At 40.2% G+C, this 25,505-nt stretch overlaps 1 protein-coding gene across 6 annotated transcripts in view; it reads right to left on the reverse strand.

Annotated features, from left to right (window-relative positions):
• Positions 1-25,505, reverse strand: part of KCNT2 (potassium sodium-activated channel subfamily T member 2) — a 205,063-nt gene that overhangs the window by 41,040 nt on the left and 138,518 nt on the right. For 2 of the 6 annotated variants that reach the window (XM_039883459.1, XM_039883458.1), the window contains exons 15-19: positions 13,303-13,452; positions 11,716-11,945; positions 9,664-9,877; positions 6,011-6,116; positions 1,908-2,080 (exon numbers count right to left, since the gene is read on the reverse strand). In XM_039883459.1, coding sequence (XP_039739393.1) covers positions 1,908-2,080; positions 6,011-6,116; positions 9,664-9,877; positions 11,716-11,945; positions 13,303-13,452 — 873 coding nt within the window. Of the gene's footprint in view, positions 1-1,907; positions 2,081-6,010; positions 6,117-9,663; positions 9,878-11,715; positions 11,946-13,302; positions 13,474-25,505 lie in introns of all 6 variants that reach the window. The other 4 variants (XM_039883461.1, XM_039883457.1, XM_039883456.1 and 1 more) reach the window with 2 other exon arrangements.

The following is a 25,505-nucleotide window of genomic DNA, read 5'->3' on the forward strand; positions in this document are numbered from 1 at the left end:
GCTTTTTTCTTTCCAGCATTAGTTTTTGACTTACCTCAAAACATTCATAGAAGGGATACGAGTGAATCACAGGTTATAACATATATTTTGATAGCCTGTGATTATGTTGTTTTCAAAAAATGTAATAACGATACACACTTCCAGTAGCAGCCGTGGTAGTGCCATCTAGTTCTCCTATTTCTGGGCACCGCTCTGCTTCTTAAAATTAAAGGACCATTCTAACTGCAGACTCAGGACCCTCTGTGTGTCTCTTCCCTTACCTGGTGATCGTAGAAACACCTGTGAGGACTCAAGTACCACAAGCCTTGAGCAGCACTGAGATCTTGTGGTGGTTTGAAAAATCCCTTTGCCTGTGTCCTTTTTGGTTATTATTTCGTCTTAGCTCCCTTTGCCCTTATGTAGTTCCAATCAGTTAAAGTGAGTAGCTTAGTAACTTATGTGAAACAGTCGGGTCCATAATTCTTTATTATTAATTGCAGATACATACCCTGGCTGGAATAGCCTACTTCTTGTCTGACTCGTTCTTTTAAATTCAGGTCATTTCAGTTTCTTTATGCTGTCTTCTCTGACCATCTATCTACTGTGACATCTTCTAAAGTCTTCCAACAGTATTTAATATTATTTAGTAATTCATTTAATAAAGATACTGAAAATCTGTGTAATAAGAAGTACTAAGGTCATTGGGGACAAAGGAAGTCTTTACGTTACGCCACCCTCCGCTGGATTTAAAACTGAAAATGATGACTGGCCTTTGTATTTTGTTCGTTGTCTGGCAGGAATCATGAAAGGCACTTGGACTTCAAAATTATTGCCTTGTTTTAGAAAACGCATGAATTTTAGTCACAATTTGTTTTGTTAAGCTTTGATTTCTTCTGACACTGGGTCTGAGTTTCTGCTCCCCCAACCCTACCCTGAGTTTATGTCCTCTTCCCCTGGATGCCAAAATAGTCACTGAGTCATGGTACCTGAAAATCCATCAACTGAAACCTCTAGAGGTGTGCCCAGTTTTTAGAATGGATTATCATCGTGATAAAGATGCTAAAAAAGATGCGTCAATGAATACTTGACATTGATGTGTTCAGAATCGACAATGTCATGAAGTAATAATATATTAGGGAAAGACCTTTGTTTAGAGAAATTTCTTTCGATAAATTTTAAAGGCAGAGACAAGGCAACAGATTCTGGTCTCATCTAGTTTATCTTGAAATGTGCATCACTTTAGAATGTAAGAGGAGAGTTGGAGGATTCTAAAATCTGATATTGATCTAAGGACCATCTGCTACTAATTTCGAGTCCCAGGGAGCAATATTCTAATTTTAGGATCCAATGGATTTGACCATAGCATTCATTGACCTATATTTATATTTGCATAAGGATTGCGAAATGCTTGATCTAATTTCACAAGTGTATCGAGCCAACATTTTTAAAATTAATGAACACAGTAAAGCATTAGTTATTCCTGCTGTAAAATATATGTTTTAACAGTGGAAGAATCATGACTTATGATGAGGCATCATGGTACAACAGCGAAAAATGGATCATTAATATGCTTCTCTGATAATGGTTCTTTAGAAAGACAACAGAAGTATCCAGTTTTGGCAGTTATTTTTCAGGCTATTGGTTAATTTCAGGAGAATAACTGTAATTATTTTAGCGGCATGTTTCCCACTGGTATTGATGACCGCTTATGACATGGTTTTTTAACGAAGCTCGGGCTTTTCCAGTGATGTTTTAAGTAGCATTTGTGAAATATAACCATAGTCAATAATTGTTCTGTAACATAGCACAGAATAGACCTCCCAATGAATCACGTGCCATAATGTATCTGATTTAAAATATTTTAAGCAAATGAAAATAATTTCTGACATATTAAAAACTCTTGTTTGTTTATTTTGAAATATACTTACGGGTTATCCAAGAGTAGTACTATGGGGTTAAGTTCTTTCTTTGGTCTATAATATGCCCTGAGAGGTACAATAAAATTATACAATCCATTTCCAGCTGTTTCAGCTGCAACTATAATTAGTTTATTTTTGAATCCATAGGCTTTTGCGTCCTCATAGTAGTTATGCTGGCAACTCTAGGGAAGAAAAATTATATGAAGAAATGCCATTTTTGTACTCCACTAAAATTCGATGAAAAAATGTAGGCTCTATGGATGGATCAAAGTAACCTGGTTTGGTACTTTTCTTATTTTCTAACAAATTTGAAAACAGTCACATTTTTCTACGCCCCGTTCTCCACGCCAGTCTGCTTTACGAAATGAAAGTGGGTATGACGGAGATCACCTGCAGGCTTGCAGCTTGGTGTGGGTGAAGAAAAGTCAGCAATGCGTGCACACCTGTTCCATAGTAAATCTAACGTGTTTCTAGATGACGCCTCGGTGTCTACATTTAAAAATGGTCACGATGTAAATGTCTGTCAAAACATCACATTATATACCTTAAATAGATACGATTTTTACTCGTCAGCCACACCTCAAAAATCAATCTACCTCTGACTTTGCTCTACAGAAATATAATAATAATATGATTAAATAGCCTTGGGAAATTCCCAGTAATGAGTACCTAAAGAGATGGATACAGAAAAGAATTTTTTGTTGTTTTTTTATAAAAGCCTAATTGTCTAAATGTATACCTGAGCTAGCAAGATAGTGATAAACATATTCATAAGTAAAATACTAACACTAAGAACAAAAGTAATAACAACAGATTACCAAACTTGTCCTGAAGACATTTTGCTATTTCCTGGGGAGGGAGCTGGGGGAGGAGACAGGGGGTAAAATTCACTGGATTTAGCGTTATTAAACCAAAATTCTTTTTTTTTTACCAAATTATCTACATGAGGAACTACTTTAGCTTTCTGCTTTTCCATCTTTACATGTCTCTATGAAGGTTTCTTTTTATTTGAGTTGAGATTAGTTGGTTCTCTGGCTTCATCTACTCTGGAGTAGTCTCTGCCTTTATCGTTTAATCAAATTTATAAAACACCGATGAGGACACGGCACCATGAGTCAGCAGAAACAATCAACATTAGAATCAGACTCACGAAGACTACAAATGTTGCCGTTACTAGATTCAGACTACAGCATGAGCGCGCTTACTGTGTTTGAAGAAATAAAACGACATTTAAAGTATGAACAAAGAGCAAGAGGCTATTTAAAATATTCAGGTGGATGTTTAAAAAATTACATATATTCTCTTCTAGAACCGAAAAGTATAACAATTAAAAGTAGAAACTCAAAAGATGGTTGAAATCGCACATTTGACACATCTGAAGGAACCGACCTCACGGTGGAGTTGAAGTAATTACTCAAAATGTGGGAAGAAAAGAGATCAAAAGTAGTATGGAAAAATTAAGATACTTGGAAAATAGTGAGAGAACATCTCCCATATATTTAAACAGAATACCTTAAAAAGAGATGATGGAAAAAATTTAACTTTTGGTGATGAACAGATAATGCAATATACACGCGATGTGTCATTGAATTGTACACTTGCAACCTATATAATTTTATTAACTGATGTCACCTCAATAAAGGAAAAAAGATGAGCTGAGAGAATTAAGAAGAAGCCCTATTCATTAAGTGTTGGCTGTGGAGTCCCTAGAATTAATAAAATACCCAAATCCCCAGATTCGGGAAACCCAGTGAATCCGAATAAAGAAAGAGATATCCATCATAAGAAAAGTGCAGAACAACCAAGACAATGAGAAGAATTTAAAGGCAGCCAGAGAGAAAAGAGAGGAACGAGGAACACAGATTAGAGAGAAGGCTGACTCAGCAGTCATGGGGAGCCCGGAAGGTGGTAAATACGGTAAATAAAACCCTAACGAGCCCAGAAGGAAAAGGACGCTCAGAGCCTGGAGTGGGACAGCAGCAAAACTCTCTGTGAGGGACAGAAACCAAACCAAACCAAACTCATATTTCTAGGGAAGCTAAAATTGAAATAATTTTCCAGTAAACAGGGATTCGCTAAGAGAATTTCTAAAAGGTATACCTAGGAAGCAGGTAAATGAACCCAGGGGGAGACTTAAGGAGTAAAAAGGACGGAGAAAGAGAAAAATGATAAAGATGAAAGGCAGGAGGACGACGGGACAATCGCTAACAGAAGCAGACGTGATGCTGGGTCCCGGGAGAACGCCGCCCACAAAGGTGGCGGCAGAATGACAGCCGATGTTGTGATTTGTAAGAATGTCATTATTCATGACATAAAATGAGGGAAAAGAACTAATTTAGGAGACTCAGAGATAGCTCCACTAGTGAGGGAAAAAAACGACCACGAGGAAACAACAGGAAATTTAGTGTTGGAAAACTGTGACCAAGAAGCAGCCCTCTGACACCGATGCAGAAGGGACTGGGCGGCATCACCCCAGCTCACGCCGCACAGGCGCGGGCAGACGGGCCGCACGGTCCCGCCCCGATGGCCGCAGGGACGCTCCTTCACACAGCCGGCCACCTCCTCGCCAGCCTGATGCCGCCTGGATTACGGGCACTCCCAGATGTCACCAGCTACTCTGCAGTTCTCGGAAACAGCCTGAGGCGAGGAGAGGCCGCGTTTGGCCTTCACAGACCCCGAGGGCTCCCCACGGATGCTCGGCCCGGGAGTTTAGGCTCCCATTGTTGTCAGGTTCCCTGTTTGGGGGTGACTCATTTTCCGTTTTTTTTTTTTTCTCCTCTCTCTTTCATTATGCACTGAAAAGTAAGATGCCACCAGACGTGAATCTAGGTTCTGTGGGGCCTGCAGATGATATTATCTTGGAAATCCTCTTTGGGGAAAAGAGCAAAACTATTATAAATCAAAAATTAGTCATGGAGTCTTGGAAGGGCCCAGCGCTAACAGTTCGTTCGTGTCAGCAGAAATACACAGTTGGCGGTGACATGCGGCCAAACTCGGACCTGATACAAGGCTGAGAAAGAGACAAGGCATCGAGGGATGGAATATGCCAAGATTCACGAAGCGACTTTGAGGAAGACAAAGGCAGAAGTCCTGTGATCTGTCGATCTTCCTCAAGAGTGACAGCGATGGCCAAGATTCGTAATGTTTATCGTAGGAAAAAGAACAGCAAGAATGTTAACGAAATGTGTTAAGTGCCTGCTCGTTTATTAGGTTCTGCCACTGTGTAAGCTTTCGGCCTGTGCTAATTTATATAATCCTCAAGAGAGCCTTATGAGGTTCATTTAAAAATTACAGCCATTTTGCAGGCGTGGAATCTGAAATTTAAGGGCGGTGACGTTATTTGTCCAAATTGTACAGGCTGTAAGCAGAGAGCTGGGATTTTAACTCTGGCTATTTCTAAATTTAGAGTAAAAAAAAAAAAATCTTGGTTAGATTATTGGCACATTTTAACTTGGGGTGGGGGTGGGATTAAGAATCTTCTTTTTATTGGCTTTTTTATTTATGAGGAGAATAAATTCTGAAGCAGGTCAAGCCCAAGGACCATATTGTGAAAGATGAAAATTTCTGCGTTTTTAGAAACTTCGTTTTAGGCGCCTTCTCTAGAACATCCAGGCAGGAACCAGGAACTATGGTAAAACCTTTACGAAAGGAAATATTAATAAACCAGACACTGATATAAACTTGCAATCTGTCAATAACGAATTTTTGCAGCTAACACATGCACTAAATAATTTGACCATGTCAAGCAACTCCAGATTACAATTTTGGCAAAAATGCCCAGTTAAAAAAAAAACAGTGCACATTTGGCCAAGTGATTTGGGGACACCGGGGGTCAAGCGTCCATAGATTTGTGAGACTGACACCTGCTTTTCCTTTTTGGGAAACTGACTGACATGCTCCTTGGGTACTCTTCAGAGAGCTGTGAAGGTTTTGGTTCATCTTAGTACAGTGAAGAAAGTAAAATTCACCACTTTATGTAATGCATTTACATTCAAAAAGGTAACATTCTTTAAACACATTTTAATCAGGCTGTACAAAATTACTTAAATATATATAATTATAAAATACCATAATTTCAGGTTTGCAGAAAAAAAACAGTAGCAAGGGCTTACCTTGTCTAGCCTTAAGCAGCAAAATGGCACTTTTTCATGAAGGAGGTGACAAAAAGTGGGTGAACTTCCTATGTATGGTGAGTATGGTGGGTAGCCTTTAGCGTATCTGCAAAACAATGTAAAATAATCGCCTTGAATGACACGCGCAGAGTCAGACAATTACGTTCCGGCCGTGTTCCTCTACTTTGATAAAGTTAGGTGCAGTGACTTTCTGTGTTGCAATTTCATTTTGATAAAGAAATAGATTAGAATGGGGGGCGGGGGAGGCAAACTCGTAACCGTGGACCAAATCTGGCCCATCACCTGGTTTTGTGAATGAAAAAAACTTTTCATGTCTTTAAGTGGTTGGAAGAAGCATCAAAAGAAGAATACTATGTGAAAATTGTACGAAATTCAAATTTCTGTATCCACAAGTAAATTTTTTTTAGAACAGCTTCGCTCATTCATTTAGGGGGTTGTCTGTGGGTGCTTCCACGCTTCAAAAACAGACTTGAGTAACAGCAAAGGCCACGTGGCCCGTAAAGTCTAAAATATTTACTAGCTGGTTCGTTTCCAAAAACGTTTGCCAACCCTCAGTTTAAAAGATTTAGATAGATTAAAAAAATAATAATAATAATGTTAATTTTAGAAAACATATTCACAGCAAAATGCATTATGATTCACTTTATCTTCATTAGTCATAAATGTGGAACTAAAAAGGCACAAATCTTGGGTTACTCATTTTGATAAACCCCCACCGAAAAGAGATTTTGCTAGAACCATGCTGAAAATATTACCAAAGATATTCAGTTTGCTGACATTATAAAAATAGCCACCTGCACATTTTAGCTGCGCTAATTTTTAAAATGAAACTATTTAAAAGTAGCAGCATGAATTAAAATTAAGAAATACAACAAAATTTAGTGGTGGCAAAATTTCTTTGTCCAATACGAACAAGGTCTTTTTGATAAAAAAAAAAATTTACTTTCTAAACCAAGAAATTTCCAACTCGGTTGAAATTTTTCCGGACCTCGTTAACTAGGAAGGTAAGATGGGCTTGTTTTGCAAATTTAGAAGTTGGTGACCTCCACTTTTACACTTATTTTTACTTTTCCAGAAATAATCTCTACCTCTTAATCTCTTTAGAAGTACATGTACAGACTTTCAATCACACCCCACAGCATTTCTAGAAGAATCCTGGTGGTCGAACCTCTCTTCGTTCTTATCAAACATTGTATAAATATATTTGAGTGCTATTGATTTTGAATTGGACATCTATTGCATGAAAAAAATATTAGGAGAAGTGTTTGATGTTTCCGTTGCTACTAATAGTAATTAATACTCTCGAATGCTTCCTCTGCACTAAAGCATTGTCCTAAGCACATTTTCTTTATTATCTCAGTGCATCTTCATATGAACATTATAAGGCAATAATTATACTGTTTGCAGGTAAAGACATTGTGGGTCGGACTGTTTAATCAAAGTCGCTTGCACAGAAGCCCCGTAAGGTGAGATGCCATGGGAAACAGATTCTTTCAGATTCCATCGTCCAGGCTGTTGACCCCTGTGCTTCGCTCAAGAAACAGAAATGGAATATGTGAATATGATACATAAACTACTGAAAGCTAAAATTGATCAATAGCACGTACGTTGGTGCTGTTTACTATGGAAGCTACGTAAAAAGAACTAGCACATTTACTCATGCATTCAAAATGTGATCGGGACATAACGTATGAAAAAGGCAGCTGAACACCGAGCTGAGAAAGGGAGTTATCGGAAGCAGCTGTTCTACATGTCATTGAATAACGGGTCGAGTTTCAATACGAACATGGAAGAAAATGCATTAAAGGTAGAAAGTACCATATAATTTAACCAAACCCTACAAATATGAAAACGCAGCTTTATGTCATGGAAATACTAATTTACGTTATTTTTTTCTTTAACGATAAAGGATAATTGAGAGGAAACAGCCTGGAAATATATGTCAAAGTCAGAGATTTGTGGGCTGAGCATCCTCTCTAGTCAAGTGTGACTGTGGCTGGTAGGAAGGCTGTTTTTGATGGAAATTCATAGGATTCCTTCTGCAGCCAGCACAGATCCCAGCAAATCTTACAACCTAGAGCATCTAAACGTACTCTAGGTTTGAGGAAACGTGTTCATCAGCTGTAGTTTCGTCTTCCGACTGATCACTTAGAAGATCGCATGTTTGGATGGATGACGTATCTGCCACCTCTAACACAGGAGCGATGCTGGGTCTTCTGACCTCTTTGATCCCCTCTGCGGGAAGGGACAGCGTGGGGCCGCTCGCCGACCGGCAGCTCGTGTCTTGCAGGTCTATAGCCACGGTACCTAAAAAAGAGAAACGCGAAAATCACCACGGCACTTGCCACCGTTTCGACGTATCAGTCACTTAACGATCGGAGTGAAATGAAAGGCAGTGAGTATAACCGGGAAATGTATTCTCGTTTATCCTCTCATCTCAAAGGTTATTTACTTCTTTTTCACGTGGGCATTTTTTTGCCCAGTCGAATACAAAACTTCTCTCTGTGTGCAAAGATGTGTTTGATGACTCTAGCTCTACAACATGAAACGTGATTTGTGAAATCCTGAGATATTTAGGAATTTAAAATGGAAAGGAAACTACCTGTTTCAATGTACATTTATTTAAAATTAACAAAAAAAATTCCCGGCCATTTCCATCTCTGGATTCCTCATTATATCTTTTCCCCCATATTTTGTTGCATTATCATCGTCTTATTGATCTATTATATTAGAACCATTAATATTTTATATTTACCCAACACATATTTATCGAGTACCTACAACATGGCAAGTGCGATTCTAGAAACTTGGGCTACTCGGGACAAGACGGGGTTTCTACACATTTGGATTTATCTTTAAAATAATCAAGTAGACAAATGGAAAAAGGCATTTTAGATAACGATACATACCTTGCAGAAAATAAAACAGAAGGATGTGATAAACAGCAGGGGCGTTAGGGAGCAGGAGGAGGAAAGAACTGGTCACCGGGTGGGAAGGAGGGCGGTTCTGAGTCACGACAATCGACTTTTGACCTGAACGCCCACACGAGCCATGGGAAAACCTCGAGGAAGGAAGACTAGCAATTCTAAATGGAGTAAGGCCATCCAAGGCAAGGTCACGCCCTGGATTTTGTAATGACTGCCTACTGTACATCGCGCCTACTTCTGGCATCTCTTTCTGTGACCCGTAACATTTACCTCCTCTCTTTCCAGCTGGAATTATCATCAGTGAAACCACTGCCTTTTCAGTCTCCTTCAACCAACGGGTGTCTGTGACTTCCTTACCTAAACGAAGTCCCATCATCCATCACGGTCTTCACTCTCTTACTCGACTTCCTGTCCTTGCCCTTCACACTTCCTCCCGCAACCCCCGCCCCGTCTCTCTGTGCTCTGTCACAGGGATGTCGGATTAAACTGGGTGGAGATGTGAGGGCACGATAAGGTTGCAAACCAGCCACTAAAGACAGCTCTTGAGAAATGTATCTATGANAGAGATTTGTGGGCTGAGCATCCTCTCTAGTCAAGAGTGACTGTGGCTGGTAGGAAGGCTGTTTTTGATGGAAATTCATAGGATTCCTTCTGCAGCAAGCACAGATCCCAGCAAATCTTACAACCTAGAGCATCTAAACGTACTCTAGGTTTGAGGAAACGTGTTCATCAGCTGTAGTTTCGTCTTCCGACTGATCACTTAGAAGATCGCATGTTTGGATGGATGACGTATCTGCCACCTCTAACACAGGAGCGATGCTGGGTCTTCTGACCTCTTTGATCCCCTCTGCGGGAAGGGACAGCGTGGGGCCGCTCGCCGACCGGCAGCTCGTGTCTTGCAGGTCTATAGCCACGGTACCTAAAAAAGAGAAACGCGAAAATCACCACGGCACTCGCCACCGTTTCGACGTATCAGTCACTTAACGATCGGAGTGAAATGAAAGGCAGTGAGTATAACCGGGAAATGTATTCTCGTTTATCCTCTCATCTCAAAGGTTATTTACTTCTTTTTCACGTGGGCATTTTTTTGCCCAGTCGAATACAAAACTTCTCTCTGTGTGCAAAGATGTGTTTGATGAGTCTAGCTCTACAACATGAAACGTGATTTGTGAAATCCTGAGATATTTAGGAATTTAAAATGGAAAGGAAACTACCTGTTTCAATGTACATTTATTTAAAATTAACAAAAAAAATTCCCGGCCATTTCCATCTCTGGATTCCTCATTATATCTTTTCCCCCATATTTTGTTGCATTATCATCGTCTTATTGATCTATTATATTAGAACCATTAATATTTTATATTTACCCAACACATATTTATCGAGTACCTACAACATGGCAAGTGCGATTCTAGAAACTTGGGCTACTCGGGACAAGACGGGGTTTCTACACATTTGGATTTATCTTTAAAATAATCAAGTAGACAAATGGAAAAAGACACAAATACTGTCCCCTTATCAACTTCAAAAGAAAAGATATTAACTTTGTAGTATTAAAGTGGGAAAAGGAAAAAAGCAGACGGGTTTGGGAGGGCTGGATGAATGCGACGATAAAGGCATGGCCCTGAAGAGGAGCGCCCACACACGAAAACCATAGGAAAACCTAGGAAGGAAAGGCCGCAATTCGTGATGGAGGCCATCAGGCAAAAAGGGTCCAGCCTGGATTTTTGTGTCTTGACACCTACTGCATCACTTCCACCACTGCAATCTGTGCCAGCCCCTTGTGACCCTCTCTCTCTTTCCAGGCGATTCATCTCAGGCTGGGGCTGGAAGACAGGTGCTCTGTGGCCTGCAGGGGTGAGCAGGGCAGGGGTGTGTGGCAGGCTGCTGCATGACAGGGAGTCCCATCATCATGGGGTCTTCCCACTCACCCCTTTCCAGCACCCTGCTACTTTACACACACCCTGCACTTCCTCCCCACCTGGCCCCATGAGCACACGCTTTGGAAGCTCCTCTGTGCTGCTTTCCTCACTGGGGATTATTGGATAAACTGGGTGGGTGTGAGACATTTTGAGCATAGGCACAACCAACCACTTTTAAGGCAGGCTGTTTGGGGTTTCTGTCTGAGTGCTTTCGGTCCAGTGATGTGTGTGTGTGTGCCTGTGTGAACACACCTGCCAGTCATTGAGACAGTATGTTTAAAAAAAAAAAAGTTAGATGATGAGGACAAATTAAAGAATAAAGTCCCTGAGAAGGAAAAAGAGATGGGTCCATAGCACACGTGGAGGCATTAATACTAGTCAAAAGAGAGAACACCTTTTCCTTGTGATAGAAATTAAATGTCTCTAGGTTTGTAGGTCGGGAGCAAAATCTTAAGAAGCTTATTTGCCTGGAATTTTTTTAAAATTTCGTGTCAGAGAAGCCACACTCAATGGTGAGAACGAGATGAGAGATGGAAGGAGAGTTTTAAGAAAACTAATACTTGCAATAGCCTGTTGATCACTGAATGGAGAACTTACGAGAGAAATAAAGCGGGGTCAGGTACTTATATTCTAATCAGAAATCGAATCGTCGGCAGATTTGAATTAGCTTCATTTCTTACCAATTCGACAGCTTAGAAATTTTGTCCCGTATACTTAGTTATACCAAATTTTTAATATGCACAAGTATGGTCTTAATTTGACACTGACGTTTTAATAAGAATATCTTCTTTTTTAGAAAGAAGCAAATGGTATTTTCAAATTTACTGATACTTACCCATGCTGGCAATTATGCTATGTACAGGTAATCTAGAAGGCCCGTGATAAAATGACCTCGATACTTTGCTTTTCTTCTGCTGGTCTTGGTTTTTAAATGCTGAATTCTCTTCTTTGGTAATATTAATATAAAAACATATATCCGTAGCATTCATAATGTATCGAGGACCAGGATTTAGTAAAATGTTTTTATTGTCCTCCCTTCTAACACCAATCAAGCAGACACCAAACCTAAGTATAAAAAAGAAAATAGCGTTTAGGAATTGTCATTCCAAAAGTCTCAGTTTCGTTTTCTTAAGTTTGCATACGTAAGAAAATCAGTAAACTAGTGTAAGGCAGAGGAAAATCAGAGCCCCAGATCCGAGCATCTTCGAAAGCATCCTAAAAGTTCAAGACTCTCGTTTTTTATAGGAAAGCTATGTCCTCAGTATGTTGTGAAATCAGTTTCGTTGATTATGACGTGTATACATACATGTACACGAGTGTATATACATTTGAAGACTAGACGAGAGTAGAAAAATACCCGAGTGTATGCCATATAATAAGGGTAAGAATTGTTTTGTAAATTTTGTGTGTGTGCTGGATCTTAACCACAAATGTACATCTCTGTATCTTAGGTCAGAAAAGGTAAAATAGTTCTTCTTAGTCAAAAAGGGTTTGAAGGCAATTGGCCTATAGGAGAGAAAGAAGCTTACCTAAAGTCACATGAGAAAGAATCAGCATCCCTACATTTATTTATGTTCTGTTTTTACCATATTTGGTTTATTCTAAATTTCAGAAAAATTTTTTTTAAATAGTCTTGAATAGATATGCAGCTTAATTAGGAGAAATAACCACTGAATGTAACAAATGTTACTTTAAAAAGTCAAATACTTTTTCAGAATATTCTCTAAAAACAAAATATCCTGAATATTTTTGTTTCGGTATGTCTTACAGTGTTACAAATAAATCAAGCTTAAGAATAGTTTTTAAACATCAGAAGTATATGTGTAAATAGAACCATATTGAGACTTGGAGTAGAATATATTGGACATTGGATTAGTGGAATATATTAGATAAATTACAAATCCTAAAAATGTTATATTAATATCTTTATAATACTGATACTATATTATTATTTTTATGACAGGCATATGTTTTTATTAAGTAAATTTTTCAAAAAGAAGGAAAAAAATTGTTTTATATTTAAATTAGGAAGAACTATCATTTATTTTTTAACGTATTTCTCTGGCCAAAGCTCTAGTCTTCAAAAACGTCTAGTTTTTATAAATGTTATTATTACTTTGTTTACATTTTTAATCAACACTATAAAATTTAGCTCTATAAAGATTAATTTTTATGCATTTGTGAATTCTTAATAGATTACAATATTTTTAAAGATAATTTAAAAGTTACTAAATGATACTTGACACTTGATAATCTTGTAGTGACCACACAGGAGGCCAGAATTCACATGTCTCAATAATCACGTGGAAAAGTCCAGAACACTTGCAACTCACGAGCACCCGGATGGATTGTATTTTCGAAAACTTGTTTCAAAAGCACGATTGGGTCATATTTTAATTCCACTCTGGAAGCAGAAACGTACTTTTTGTGCGCATGGAACGAGGCGTAGGTAAAACTCTTCCCTTCGTATTCGGCAAAGAAAGTACTTTCTTCCAAAGTAATATGGTAAACTTCGTTCCCAGAGCATCTGCCGTATGTCTTCTGCCACTGCTCCGGCGACTGCTGGCCTTCCCTGCTACAGACACACACACACATACACACACGCGAAGGGAAACACACAGTGAATCAAAGGGCTGCAAAACTCCACAGCAGCTGTCAGACGCGATCTGAGAACCAGCCGTGAGAACCAACAAGCCCAGCTCCCAGAGGTACCTGTGTCGGGCCCTCAGCGGTGGCAGATTTGCAGATCCAGTTACTACAGACATTTAAAAACGAACACAGGGTCCAAGCTGGAGAAATACCAGATTCCTGGAAGTAGTTTTTCCAGCTCAGGCCATGAACACATGATTCTGACCGGGCACCAAGGCGACAGAGCGTTTGGTTTTCTGTCTCTGTTGTCCCTCCAGCCACACACACCCTGTGTACAAAGCGTGTTTTACACACCTGGTGATGTGGCCCATTTTGTCTCATTTATGATACCTGCTTGGCTCCTGGAGCGAACTGGTTTTGTTTTGTACTTAAAATCATAAATGTATACATGTCAACTCATCAATTTGATTTCATAGAAAATATACTCAATTTCTGTCTATATCACAGCAGTGACTTCTTTCCAGATATGTAACAATTAAGAAAAGATAGTTTTTTTTGTGATCATTAGAATCGGGGGAAAAATCACTGAGTTTCGTGATCATTAATGGACGTGAAATGAATTTAACCTCAGCAGCAGTAAAAACAAAAGATATTAGAGACTAAAAGCACACAGTGGAGAGCTTAGTGAAAACGATGAAAAGCCATTTAGTGCAATTGTCGAATGTGTTCACACTAATCGAATGACCAGTTAGGCAAAGCAGTCAGCTTGCACGTTTACTTACTGTTAGCTCAAGGTATAACCCCACCTGCAAAACAGTCTGTAGCCTACTTCGTACGCTTTTGAGGCTGGTCCGCTATACTGACTGATAATGGAATAGTAATGAATCCTTCTTGGGTAGGTTTATGTCCACCTTTATGTTAAAAATAATAGCCTAGAAGGAAAAGAAGCTTGTGTCCGCTTTTCTCAGCATTCGAAGCACTAAACAAGTGTCTTAGAAAATATTTGAAATTTAACGAAAGGAAAGTCGTAAGGAAAGGCTATAGAGAATCGCTTAGGAGAAAGGAAGAAAGGTGTCTAGCATAGTAAATAAGTCACAAACTCGATGACAGTGTCCTCGGGGCCTGGAGCTGCCAGCCACGCTGGGTGGGATCTCCCACGCCTGTCTCTAAGGACTCTGGGACAGACCTGTTTCTTTCAAGTCAAGTTCAGTTATCAGAAGGCGCAGCCCTATCTGCTTTGAAACTCTACTCTCACCGACTCAGGCTTATCGTCCTTGTCCCTGCGGGGTGGCTGTTCCCGGGAGTGGCTCTAACTGGTCATCAGCATCTTCTAGGAAAGAGTCTTGTAGAGACGCTTGAAAACTCTTAGCGGGGCGTGCGGTTTGAGCCTCTCTTATCACTGGCAAGGAAGAAACTCTCTCCCACCTTCCTCTCTCGGTTCTCAGTGGCACACTCGACAGCTCGGAGCTTCTCAGGTTTCCTCCCCGGTGGCCAGCGTCTCCCGATGGGGTTCCGGGAGGACAGGTCACATCTTTAAAGCCATTGCTGAGCATTAGAAAACCAGGCATGGGAGAGTCAAAGGGTTCAAACGAGCCCAGAAAATGGCACGAGCAGACGTCTGACTGGGAGGTGGGATGCTGGTGCCCACTTTGGGCAGACACCACTCTGCCCCATGACTAGAGGTAATTCTTTTGATTAGAGGGAGGGTGGCTGGAGGCTGCTCTGTCCGCCCCCTCCCGCTTTCTCTTTCCACAGCAAGGTGAGGAGATTAGAAAACGGGCAACCTGACATCGCTTTCTCCTCAGTCTTGGGTTGTAGTCACCAGTCCTGGGACAACATGAAAAGTCCCTTTTGATATAGTAAGTACTGGTTTAAATAAAAAAAAAAGTGCGTTCTATTCTGTTGATAGTTCCCAAGTTAAAAATATCACCTTTCCAGTCGATTTTTGAATAGTGTATAGATCCATTGTGATAACTGATATTTTTCTTTCAAAAGCAAGTCACACATTCCTCATTAATCTGTGATTACACTTTCGATGTCAATGGGTGCTTACTGCCAGAGAACAAATTAAGTCACATACCAGCTTCCTGTTTCAACACAGTCAGCCAAGAAGAACGAGGACGGTCGCTAATGAGTATGTACTTGGGACCGCTCTTTGCAGAAATGTATTTTAATACAGGCCTCTAAATGAAGTAAAAAAAACCCTTACATAGCTTTGTTTTTTAAAAGTTACCTCGCTTTAAATTTTACCAAAACAAGAAAAAATTGGCCAGAATTTCCTGTTACAGATGCAATAACTCGAAGTCTAATTATATGACATACTCTGATTCTGTTTCAGAAAGGTGTTCAGTAACGTAGCTTGTATTAAAAAAAAAAAAAGCATAAAACCTTAGTGTGCTGACAACTTCCTACTTCTTCGCGAAGATGTATGTTTTTTATAAAACACATACTAGTAAGTTTTAGAAAGTAAAATTTGATTTTTACATCTATGTTTTCTGCATGCATATAAGGTGCCACCAAACAACAAACGCAAGAAGAGTAATCATGATATGAAGCCGTGAAGGTTATAAAATGTGATCGTTAGCGGGAATCCACTTCTTTTGCAATATTACGTTTGTTGTCTTAAACACCTCTGCACTGTAATTACTGGATTCAGTTTTGCTAGTACGTTTTGTTCTCTTCAATCCTAAACAATGATCAGTTTCAGATTCATCCACATTAACATGGATTGCCAAATTAGTTGCTCGTCTATATTTATTTTTATTATGAAACTAAATTATTTTCACATCAACGGGAATGAAGAATCTTTCGTATAAAATCCATTGTTCTCCATGTAAAAAAAGGGTTTATGTGGAACTAGATGGAAATGTTTGCCTTAGGGAAAAGATGTCATTTAGATGTATACTTGAAGAGTTAAAATTTTACTCATAGAGACTAAACTGGTGACTGCTAAATGGGAGGGGATTTGGGATTCTGGGTTAAAAGGTGAAGGGATTAAGAAGTATAAATTGGCAGTTACGGAATAGTCACGGGGACGTAAAGGACAGCATAGGGAACAGAGTCAATGATATTGCAATAACTATCATGCCAGGTGGGTACTAGACTAATCAGGGACCACTTTGAAAATTATATAAATGTCTAACCACTTTGCTGTACACCTGAAACTAATATACAATAATCATGAAATGCTCTATCGATACTCCATTCTAAGAAAGATAAGGAACTATGTCATCTCATTATGTTGATTAAAAGTAGATTAAAAAAAAAAAGTGACCTAAAGGTTTAAATCTATTTAAAATGAACATTTTATAAAATTTCATAGTCCGGTATTTTACCAATTTCATGCCAGCTTGATTTCAGGCAAATATTTCCATTCTTTACAGGGTACTTTTCTATAAACAGACACGAATTGCACTAATCCACAATGATCTCGGACTTTCAGTTTATTTTAAAAGTAAACAATCTTGGGGTTTCTCGTCCTGACTATCAGCATCAGGAACCTAGTTATCAGTGTGGGTCAAAGAAATGATTTCGATAAATCATACTCTGTGTCATTGGAAACATAATTGTAATTTATGGGGTGAAGAGAGCATATTAAAGTGAACAGAAGCTTCCCAAACAGGTGAGGCTACAGAAGAACTAGCTAACACACCTTTGCATGAACTTTTATTCCCACGGGTCTGCAGAGAAGGCCGGAGCAGGGGTGTGGTTATCTTATCTAGAAAGAAAAGTATTCAAGAACTCGAGATAGAAGAAGTAATAAAACACAAGGTTACGATGTGTCAGTCTACCAGGAAGAGGCCTGTCTTACTCCTGAATAACAACTCTCTCAGCTTTTCATGTCATCTGACGTCAAAATGGAAACCTGAGTCCCGAGGAAAAGAAAAAGGATAACCTATTTTCTACCACTAGGTGGAGCCTGAAAGCTGTTTTTCATTCTCAGAAGGAGAAAGAATGCTGTTAAAAGTAGAAACAGTAGAACGAGACAAATGCCGCATAGGTTTGAGGCATTATTAGCGGTGAACATAAATACTGAACACACTTTTGAAGGGGTTCCATCTCAAGAAGAAATGAAATAGAGCTCGAATGTTAAATTCGAAAGGCTGATCCATCCTACACGAAGGTGGCCGAAACTCACTACCCTTAGAGCTGGTTTGTCCTTCAAAAGTTCCAGTATGGCTCTGAAGGGCTCTCTGAGTTCGAGAAGCTGCACAATTATTCCACACCTGCACCCATCTCCCCAAAAATAAAGTCCCTTGTAAAGACTTTTCACCTATTTTTTAAACCGTCAGATGAAAACATAAAATCATGGGTCAAAATGAAAAAAACTATAGTCTCATCTCTTCAACGCCGTTGTTAAATAAGTCATATTCCAGTGGTTTAATCTGTTCTACTTCTGCGTTAGTAACGATTTATAGCTAAAAGGTCCTTTACCCTCAGCCCGGCCTGCTTGGCCGCACGCACCGAGCTTCCGTTCAGGCTTCTCTCACAGTGCGTCGTCCAGGAGAGTCACAGCCGCAAATGTTCGTAGTTAGAGAGATGGGAGTTTCAGAAACCCTCTTGTTGTTGTTTACACTTCATGTTGCTTATTAGTCATAATGAATAATTATTAATTAAATAATCACTTGATTATTTTTTAGCCCTTTTAAAATTATGCGTAACAAGGAAGTCTTTTTCCTGTTTCTCTGCGCTGTCATTTGTGATTGATTCTCAAGCTTTGCCAACTAATCTTAACCGTAGTTAAAAAAGACACTTTATCACTAAAATAAGTCTTTGGGGAGAAATTTATAATTTGTTCCAAATCCATATAGAAATCATCTCCTGCCCTGCACCGAGCATGTGTCTTTCGCGATCACAGCATTCTCACGATGCATTTCAGAAACTCCTAACGTTGCGCCTTACAACGTGTGGGTGCATGTCATGATTATTTAGGAACTAAATGGCCAAACCACAACATTTTAATTCTATCAAGGACTGTTTTTAGCATGTCACTTCATCCATAGCTTTAAATTTTACCCCTCCCCCCCAAATGTTTCCAAATTCTGAGTTTTGAGGTATCTCTCTCTCTCTCTCTTTTTAATGCCTACAGCACTGGTCTTCCTAGGTGGTCTCTCATCCAAGTACTAACCAGGCCCGACCCTGCCAGACGGCATGGGGCTTGTTCAGAGTGGCATGGCCGTAGTTGACATATCTCTTAATAATTCATTATCGAACTTTATTACTATATCCTTGTGGCGTTGTCTTTGATGGCCTTCTCTGAGGCATGAGTGAATCACATGACGCAGATTTCCCACACAGGGCTGTTCATACAATCATAGCGCTATTTTAAATTTTTCTTTGGAATTCGTCTCCAGTGTGCACAGAGCAAGTTTGGTAAAGTAAACATGTGGGTGAGGCCAGACAATGGGGCGCATTCAGGCTTGTGGCGAGCTGGGTGTTGCATGTCCGTTGAAAGGCAAGTTCAAAGAAAACAATTCAAAAGAAGAAAAATAGTAACCTCAGGCTGGTGGCCAAATAAAACCTGGCTGCTAGCAGAATGCAGTTCACTGGTTGTCAGGTTGCATCCTCAGATCTACAGACTGGCTAGTTACTTTTCAACTTCAAATACCATATACTTAAACCTCCGTTCCCCTAACTGCAGACACAGCCCCCTGATTTTCCATTTTGTGGGATGAGGACATCAGCCACCCACTTCCCTCTCACATCTCCTTAGTTTCACTCCAAAGTGTTCCTTGCTGTGTAGTTATTTTGACATTGTCGAAACTGTAAACGTTTGTACTGGAATACACGTTGCACGCCTTAGACTTATACGGTGCTATTTCTCAATTACATCCCAGTAAAGCTGGAAAGAGTAGAGAGTCTGACTGAAGTGATTCCATTATTATGATGATTGCGACATAGTTCGCTTCTGAGTTAAATGCAGTGCTATCCTTATATAACCTCAGTCGTTCCCTGAGCGATTCCAGGGAGAACAGTAAACATTTTCTCTTTACTTCCTGACCACCTGTTGATTGGTATTATGACACATTTTAATTTTCTCTATTATAGTTCGTATTTTATTTTCTCGGAGTTTCCGGTTGCCTTTTTTTCCAATGGGGAGAAAAAACAGACGCTGCCTTTGCCACGTCCCATTGGATCTGTTGCTTTTAATCTAGTCCAGCCTCTCGCTGACACCCAGCGTTTGACTTTTGGTATCTTGGCCATATTGTCAAGGAGCCATTGGTTTTAGCTGTGGTGCAGACACGGGGCCTGGGCTCCTTCAATGAGCCGTAAAAGCCGTTTAATTTGGAAGTGACCTGAGTGAGAAGGCGGGCAGAGGGCATTCACTCTGTCGGGGCGGGTGGCTGAAGGGACGCGTGGTGGCCAGAGGTCCTTGCTGGGTTAGCCGTGTGGCGTGGTGGTGGGGACCGCTTGTGCAGCCTCCTATTCCGAGTTCTTCATATTCCTTCGTAAATCTCTCTACGATGCAACTAGTCCAATGTATACTCTTGTCTGAAGTTGAGAACCCCACTTGATACTGAGATTCCCACCCCCTCCCCCTTTCTGTAAGTTTTAGAAAATTCTTCTTCATCATCACTGCTTCACAATGCGACAACGCCAACCCTCTAGGGGCGGGTCTTTGTCATCTGTCATCATTCACAAGCGAGAGAGCCCGTCATTTGAAGCATCCGTGTCACCCTTCTGCTCGAATCTCTTACGTTCCATCATCCTCCCAGCGACTCCCACGCCACATCGAACATTATCACCCTTAGCTCGATCTCCCGGGCTGCGAATTCTTTTTTCCTCACGTATTCCGTCTCTTTACAGTTTTTAGAAAATCTGAAATGTTCAAACATCGAGATCTTTCCAGGCTTTTACTGATTTTATGTTTAGCAATCGCTCCGTTCCTTTCCCGGCATCGTCTTTGCTTTTAACTCGGATTCTTTTGGATTCTTTCTGAGACCAACGAGTCCACTTACTTGAAGCTGTTCTGTGGTGCTGGGATGGTAACTTATTCTGTATGCGGGTATTGAATTGACATGCGCCCTCTTTTCCTGGGCAGTTTGCACCCCAGAGCCTTCCCAGGGACCGGCATTTTGTCGTGCTGCGTCTTCTTCTAAACATAGCTTGGGCTGGGGATTTTGTCAGAAGATGTTTCTTTACCCACTTTCCGTATTCCAGAAATTCATCGAAATCACTCACCCCTTCCACTTGTTTTTCACTCGTGAGAGCTTATGATTTTTTTATCTCTTCAGTCATCACTGCTGTGAGGTCCCATGAGGAAGAGCCGATGAAGGCCTGTCATTCACAAACGCCTCTGAACCGGGGGCCTCAGTGAATCACCTTCACTGCATCTTTTATGCCCTTCATTTCAGTCATGCTTACTGAGCATTCATGCTGCGAAAAACGTTCTAGAAAGTATAAGAAGGGGTGAGACATGTTCTCTACCCCGAATGAAATTATAGCCGACTAGGTCGGAAAACATCAGTCCACGAGGAGACCGTGCTACAGGCAGGCTCTGGCAGAAAATAACAAAATCCTAATGTGAGTTCATGGAAGGGAATAAGCGCCTTAAATTGGGGAGTTTAAAAATATTTCTGAGGAGACAGAATTCTCGATATAGCAAAATCCTCTAAGAAGCAGAAGAAATGGATTTAAGGCAGAGGAAACATTAAGAAAAGATGTAGGTGGCGGGAACCACGAGGTATATTTAGGATCTTGTTATTTGAAGAACACGCTATATATGTAAGAGAATCATGGGAGATAAAGACATAAAAATAAATGAGGGCCACAGCACAGAGAGCCTGAAGTAAATAAAATGGTCGTATCCGAATCTAATTTGATAATGAATGATGAGCTATTAGAGGCCTTCCGAGCAGAAGGCCACCAGGCTAGAGACGCATCAGATTTCTCAAAATATGTTTAACAGAATACTGCACCAGTGGCTCTTCAATAGGTGCGTTTCAGAAAACGTTTCTCAGGCAAACAGATTTGGGGTACCCCTGATGGAGCGTCTTTCTGTGGAGCTTTTCAGTATACATCAGCTTATACTGAAGAAAAACGAGTCATTTTCAGGGGTGTGTCATTTGCCTTTCTCGCAATTAGCCCCATTCAGACCTCCAGGGTTGACATCGTTTTTTGGTTCAGTTTCGTTTTTGTGGGTAGGAGAAACGGAGAGAGGACCATCAGAAATAAGAGGACAGTTCCTCTGTCTGAATTCCTGTGATCAAAGAAGCTGGAACTTCTGCGGAACTAGCAGAGCTATCTGTATAGTAGAAACAAGAACGGCTAACACATGTGCCCCAGTGGAATTCCCTGTGTCCCCGCCCCAACCCCACCCCCGCCAACGCACACAGCCGTTACAGGTGACGTGTCTTTCCCCAAATTCATAAGCCGACGCCCTAACTCCTGGAACCTCACTGTGGGACTGTGTTTGCAGACGGGGCCTTTCAAGTGGTGATTGAGTCCAATGCGGTCGTTAGGTTGAGCCCTGATCCAACGTGACCAGCGTCACAGGGAGAAATTTAGACACACACAGGCTCAAGAATGTGGGCTCACGGAGCAAAGACCGTGTGACAGTCCTGGAATAAGAAAGGGAAATTAACGGGAAAACCAGTGACATTCAAATAAGGCCGATCATCTAGTCAGTATTAGTTCCTCATTTTGGTAATTACCCTGCAATTAAGATGAAAACATTGGGGGACATTTATACGGGAAGGGTGTGCATGAACCCTCTGTACCATTTTTACAACTCTCTAAGTCTGAAAGTAGTTCAAACAAAAAGTAAACAAGACCAAACGAGACAAAAAACAAGCCATTAAAAATGGAAGGTTTGCTCTAGCGTTTCCCAATCTTTCTTGAGTATGTAATTTTATTTTTCAGGAACTGTATCAATATCTAAAAGCATTATTAATTGTGCCTTGGAACACAACCTGGCAGCCACAGAACCACTGGCCATAACACCCCCCGCGCCCCCAAATACAAATCAATTACACTCCCTTTTGGCTTAATGTGTTTCTATTGTGTCTGCAGCTCTCACAAAACTATTAAGCAATCTCTGGAGAAATAGTTATTTGAGAAAGCCTGAATTCCACTTAAGTCTAAATGTACACAATTATAATGCTCATAATGCTCACGATAGAAAGTTAAACAACACTACCTCTATAATTTTACAGATGCTTTGCATTCGGTTAGAGGCATGACGCAATTTTGCCAGCTAAGGAAACAACACGGGAAGGGATTCTTCCGCGTTTAAAGACATCCCTTACTTTGAAAACAACGGACAGAACTCAATGCCATGTTTACAAGTTAGTTTTCAGTTCACAAAGAACACTGCGACCCCCGATCCGCAGTTTCTGGGTGCCGTTGATGAGAATAACATGCTTGCCCAGTAAGTTAACGAAGGGATTCTGACGAAGTCACCACGCCCAGGAACATATTTACAAAACTGCAACTTTTAAAAATTGATTCTGCTAAAATCTAAAAGCAACTTTGCTTCCCCGTTACTTCTCATATGTACCCATGGAATTTAGCATTGGGATTCTTTTATCTTTTTATCCATTTAAAATATTAAAAAAAATATATATCATATGCCAATTGATTTCTATTCGAAGCCTCCCTTTTTTTGGTAAATTAAAGTAAAATTATTTCATCCTATTATAATAATGTTATCATTATCTGAATCTGCTAGCAGCTGTTATTTGCTTATATTTATCTCATGTAATCATTATTTTCTCTGAAACTTATCTTTTTTTTATCTTTGTCTTCTACATTTTCTAAATCATATTTATCGTATTTAATCATTTTCTCTTAGATTATTTTTGTAATGCATTTCTTCCACACAAACTTTCAAATCGTCTCTAAAAACTTGTATCTTTCAAGGAGACAGTGTTTTGTATTTCCTATAATTCTCTTTGCCTTTCTTGTAAAAATGTTCTTTGACCGAAAAATATGATACATCACTTGAGAGTAAAATGCCTGACATTGTATGTATTTCAGTCATCTTTTTCAAGATGTATTTAATACTAATTTCTGTAACACTTAAAACAGTGATTTTAAAGATCGGCCATGGTGAAAATACATGCCTTCACCGTTTATTGCTTGAAAGCATTCTGATATGTATTCGCTCATTCATGGTGTTCCAAAAAATATCCAAAGTTACTAACATTTATTCTCTTACAGTCCTGAGAATTGTCATACTTTGGTCTGACCTCTGAAACATTCTGACTTAGACATAAATTGCACGTGGGCAAGCTCGAGTCTTTTTCTCTCCATCACAAACACAGCGTGCGGCTGCCAGCGCCCCGATTCTGTCTTTAAAGCATCTCTCTCGCCATTTTCAAACTGACTGATGGCAAATGAAATGATTTCGCTGCATATAGAACCTAACTCATTTGATATCGGTTAATAGAGCCAGTGAAAAAGACCAAAGCCTGCGGTCCGGCACGGTGCACGCAGCCCTCAGGAGAGTCCTGCAGGTGACTTCATCAGGTTTCATGACTTTAAATGATGGCAGCCAAACTTATGTCTTCCGTGTAGAGTCCTCCCTCACCTCCACACCGCATACTGGACAATACTCGGGGAGGCTAATAAGTCTCTTAAACGTATCTTGTCTGAAATAAAAACCCTGATCTCCGTGGTCTTTATCGTGGTAAATCACAGTTACATTCTTCTGGTTGCTCAGTCCAAAAATGTGCCATCGTCCTAGACCTTTTCCTTTCTGTTCTGCCCCACATCCTATCAATCAACCAATCCTGACAGCAAAACCTTCTAAATATATCTAGAACCTGAGCACTTCTCATCACTTTCATACTTCCAGAGGGTTTAAATTCCCTGGCTAGATTTTACCCATCATCTCTCCATTGCTTTTGCTCAACCAAGAAGCCAACGCCTTTATTCCTCTGATTATTCAGACCTTATCACTCCTCTGCTCAGAATCTTCCAATGATTTCCCGTCCCAGAGCGACGGCCAGCATCCTGACAGTGGCCCGAGGGACCCTGCGTGACTGGCACGTGGTTGCCCCTGACCTCGCCTTCCCTTCCGCTCTCTTCTGTCTTTACTGCCTCTCACTGTTTCCCACGCCTTCGGACATGCGTGCATCTTAGAGTCAAAGCTCGTGTCGCGGAGGTCCGCGCGGCTCAGCCCCTGGACTCGATCAGGTCACTGATCAACACCAGCTCCTTGGCGCGGTCCCGCAAGACTCTGTCTTGTAAGTCGGACCCACCGTGACACACTTGAACTTCCCGTTGTCCTCCCCCGCTCTGTGTTTCTCCACTGCGCTGTCGCCTTCTGAGAGAGTCCATATTTTACTTGTTTTTATTTATTATCCCTCTCCTCAGTTGGACTAAAAGCTCCCTGACAAGTGATCGTTCTGTTGATTTTAGTACCGAACTCATAACACCTCGTATGGCTCTGTCATACAGTAAACATTCAGAACGTAGATTGTTAAATAAATTGATGAGTCGACAAGAAAACTATTATCTCAAATTCTCCATATAAAACGATCGACTTAATGAAGCGTGTAATTGTCTCAGTGGTAGATGGCTTCACCATTTGGTGAGTCACCCGTTTCTCTCTGCCAGCCTGGTGTTCTTCCTCTTTGCCACGTTCCTCCCTCAACTTACGAGTTCTGTTTACGACGTGAAACAGAGAATTTTAGTTGTGATGAGAACTCTCAGTTCTCAGGGTCCAGTCTTAGTTGCTTCTTTATTGAGAGAAGTTTCCAAATCACATAGTTTATAATATTATATGTTTGCTTTGGCTCTTTGACAGAAAACTTATTAAAAATATCTACAACTCTACTGTAGATACTTAATAATATTTCCTTATTTTAACTGTGTCAAATTCGCATCACCAGAATTGAGCTTTCAGTGACCTTCATCGTATTTCATATATAAAACTAAGTCTATCACGGTTACTTGTATGATTCAATACACGCGCATCTGAGGTCCTTTGATTTGCCTACGATATATAACCGAATTATTTAAAAAGAGTATAGCTATCCTTTTAAATAACCACGTAATATGTATATACGTGTGTGTATGCACATAAATCTT

Source organism: Pteropus medius, unplaced genomic scaffold (assembly GCF_902729225.1).
Source record: "Pteropus medius unplaced genomic scaffold, Ma_sr-lr_union100, whole genome shotgun sequence".
Classification (NCBI taxonomy): domain Eukaryota; kingdom Metazoa; phylum Chordata; class Mammalia; order Chiroptera; family Pteropodidae; genus Pteropus; species Pteropus medius.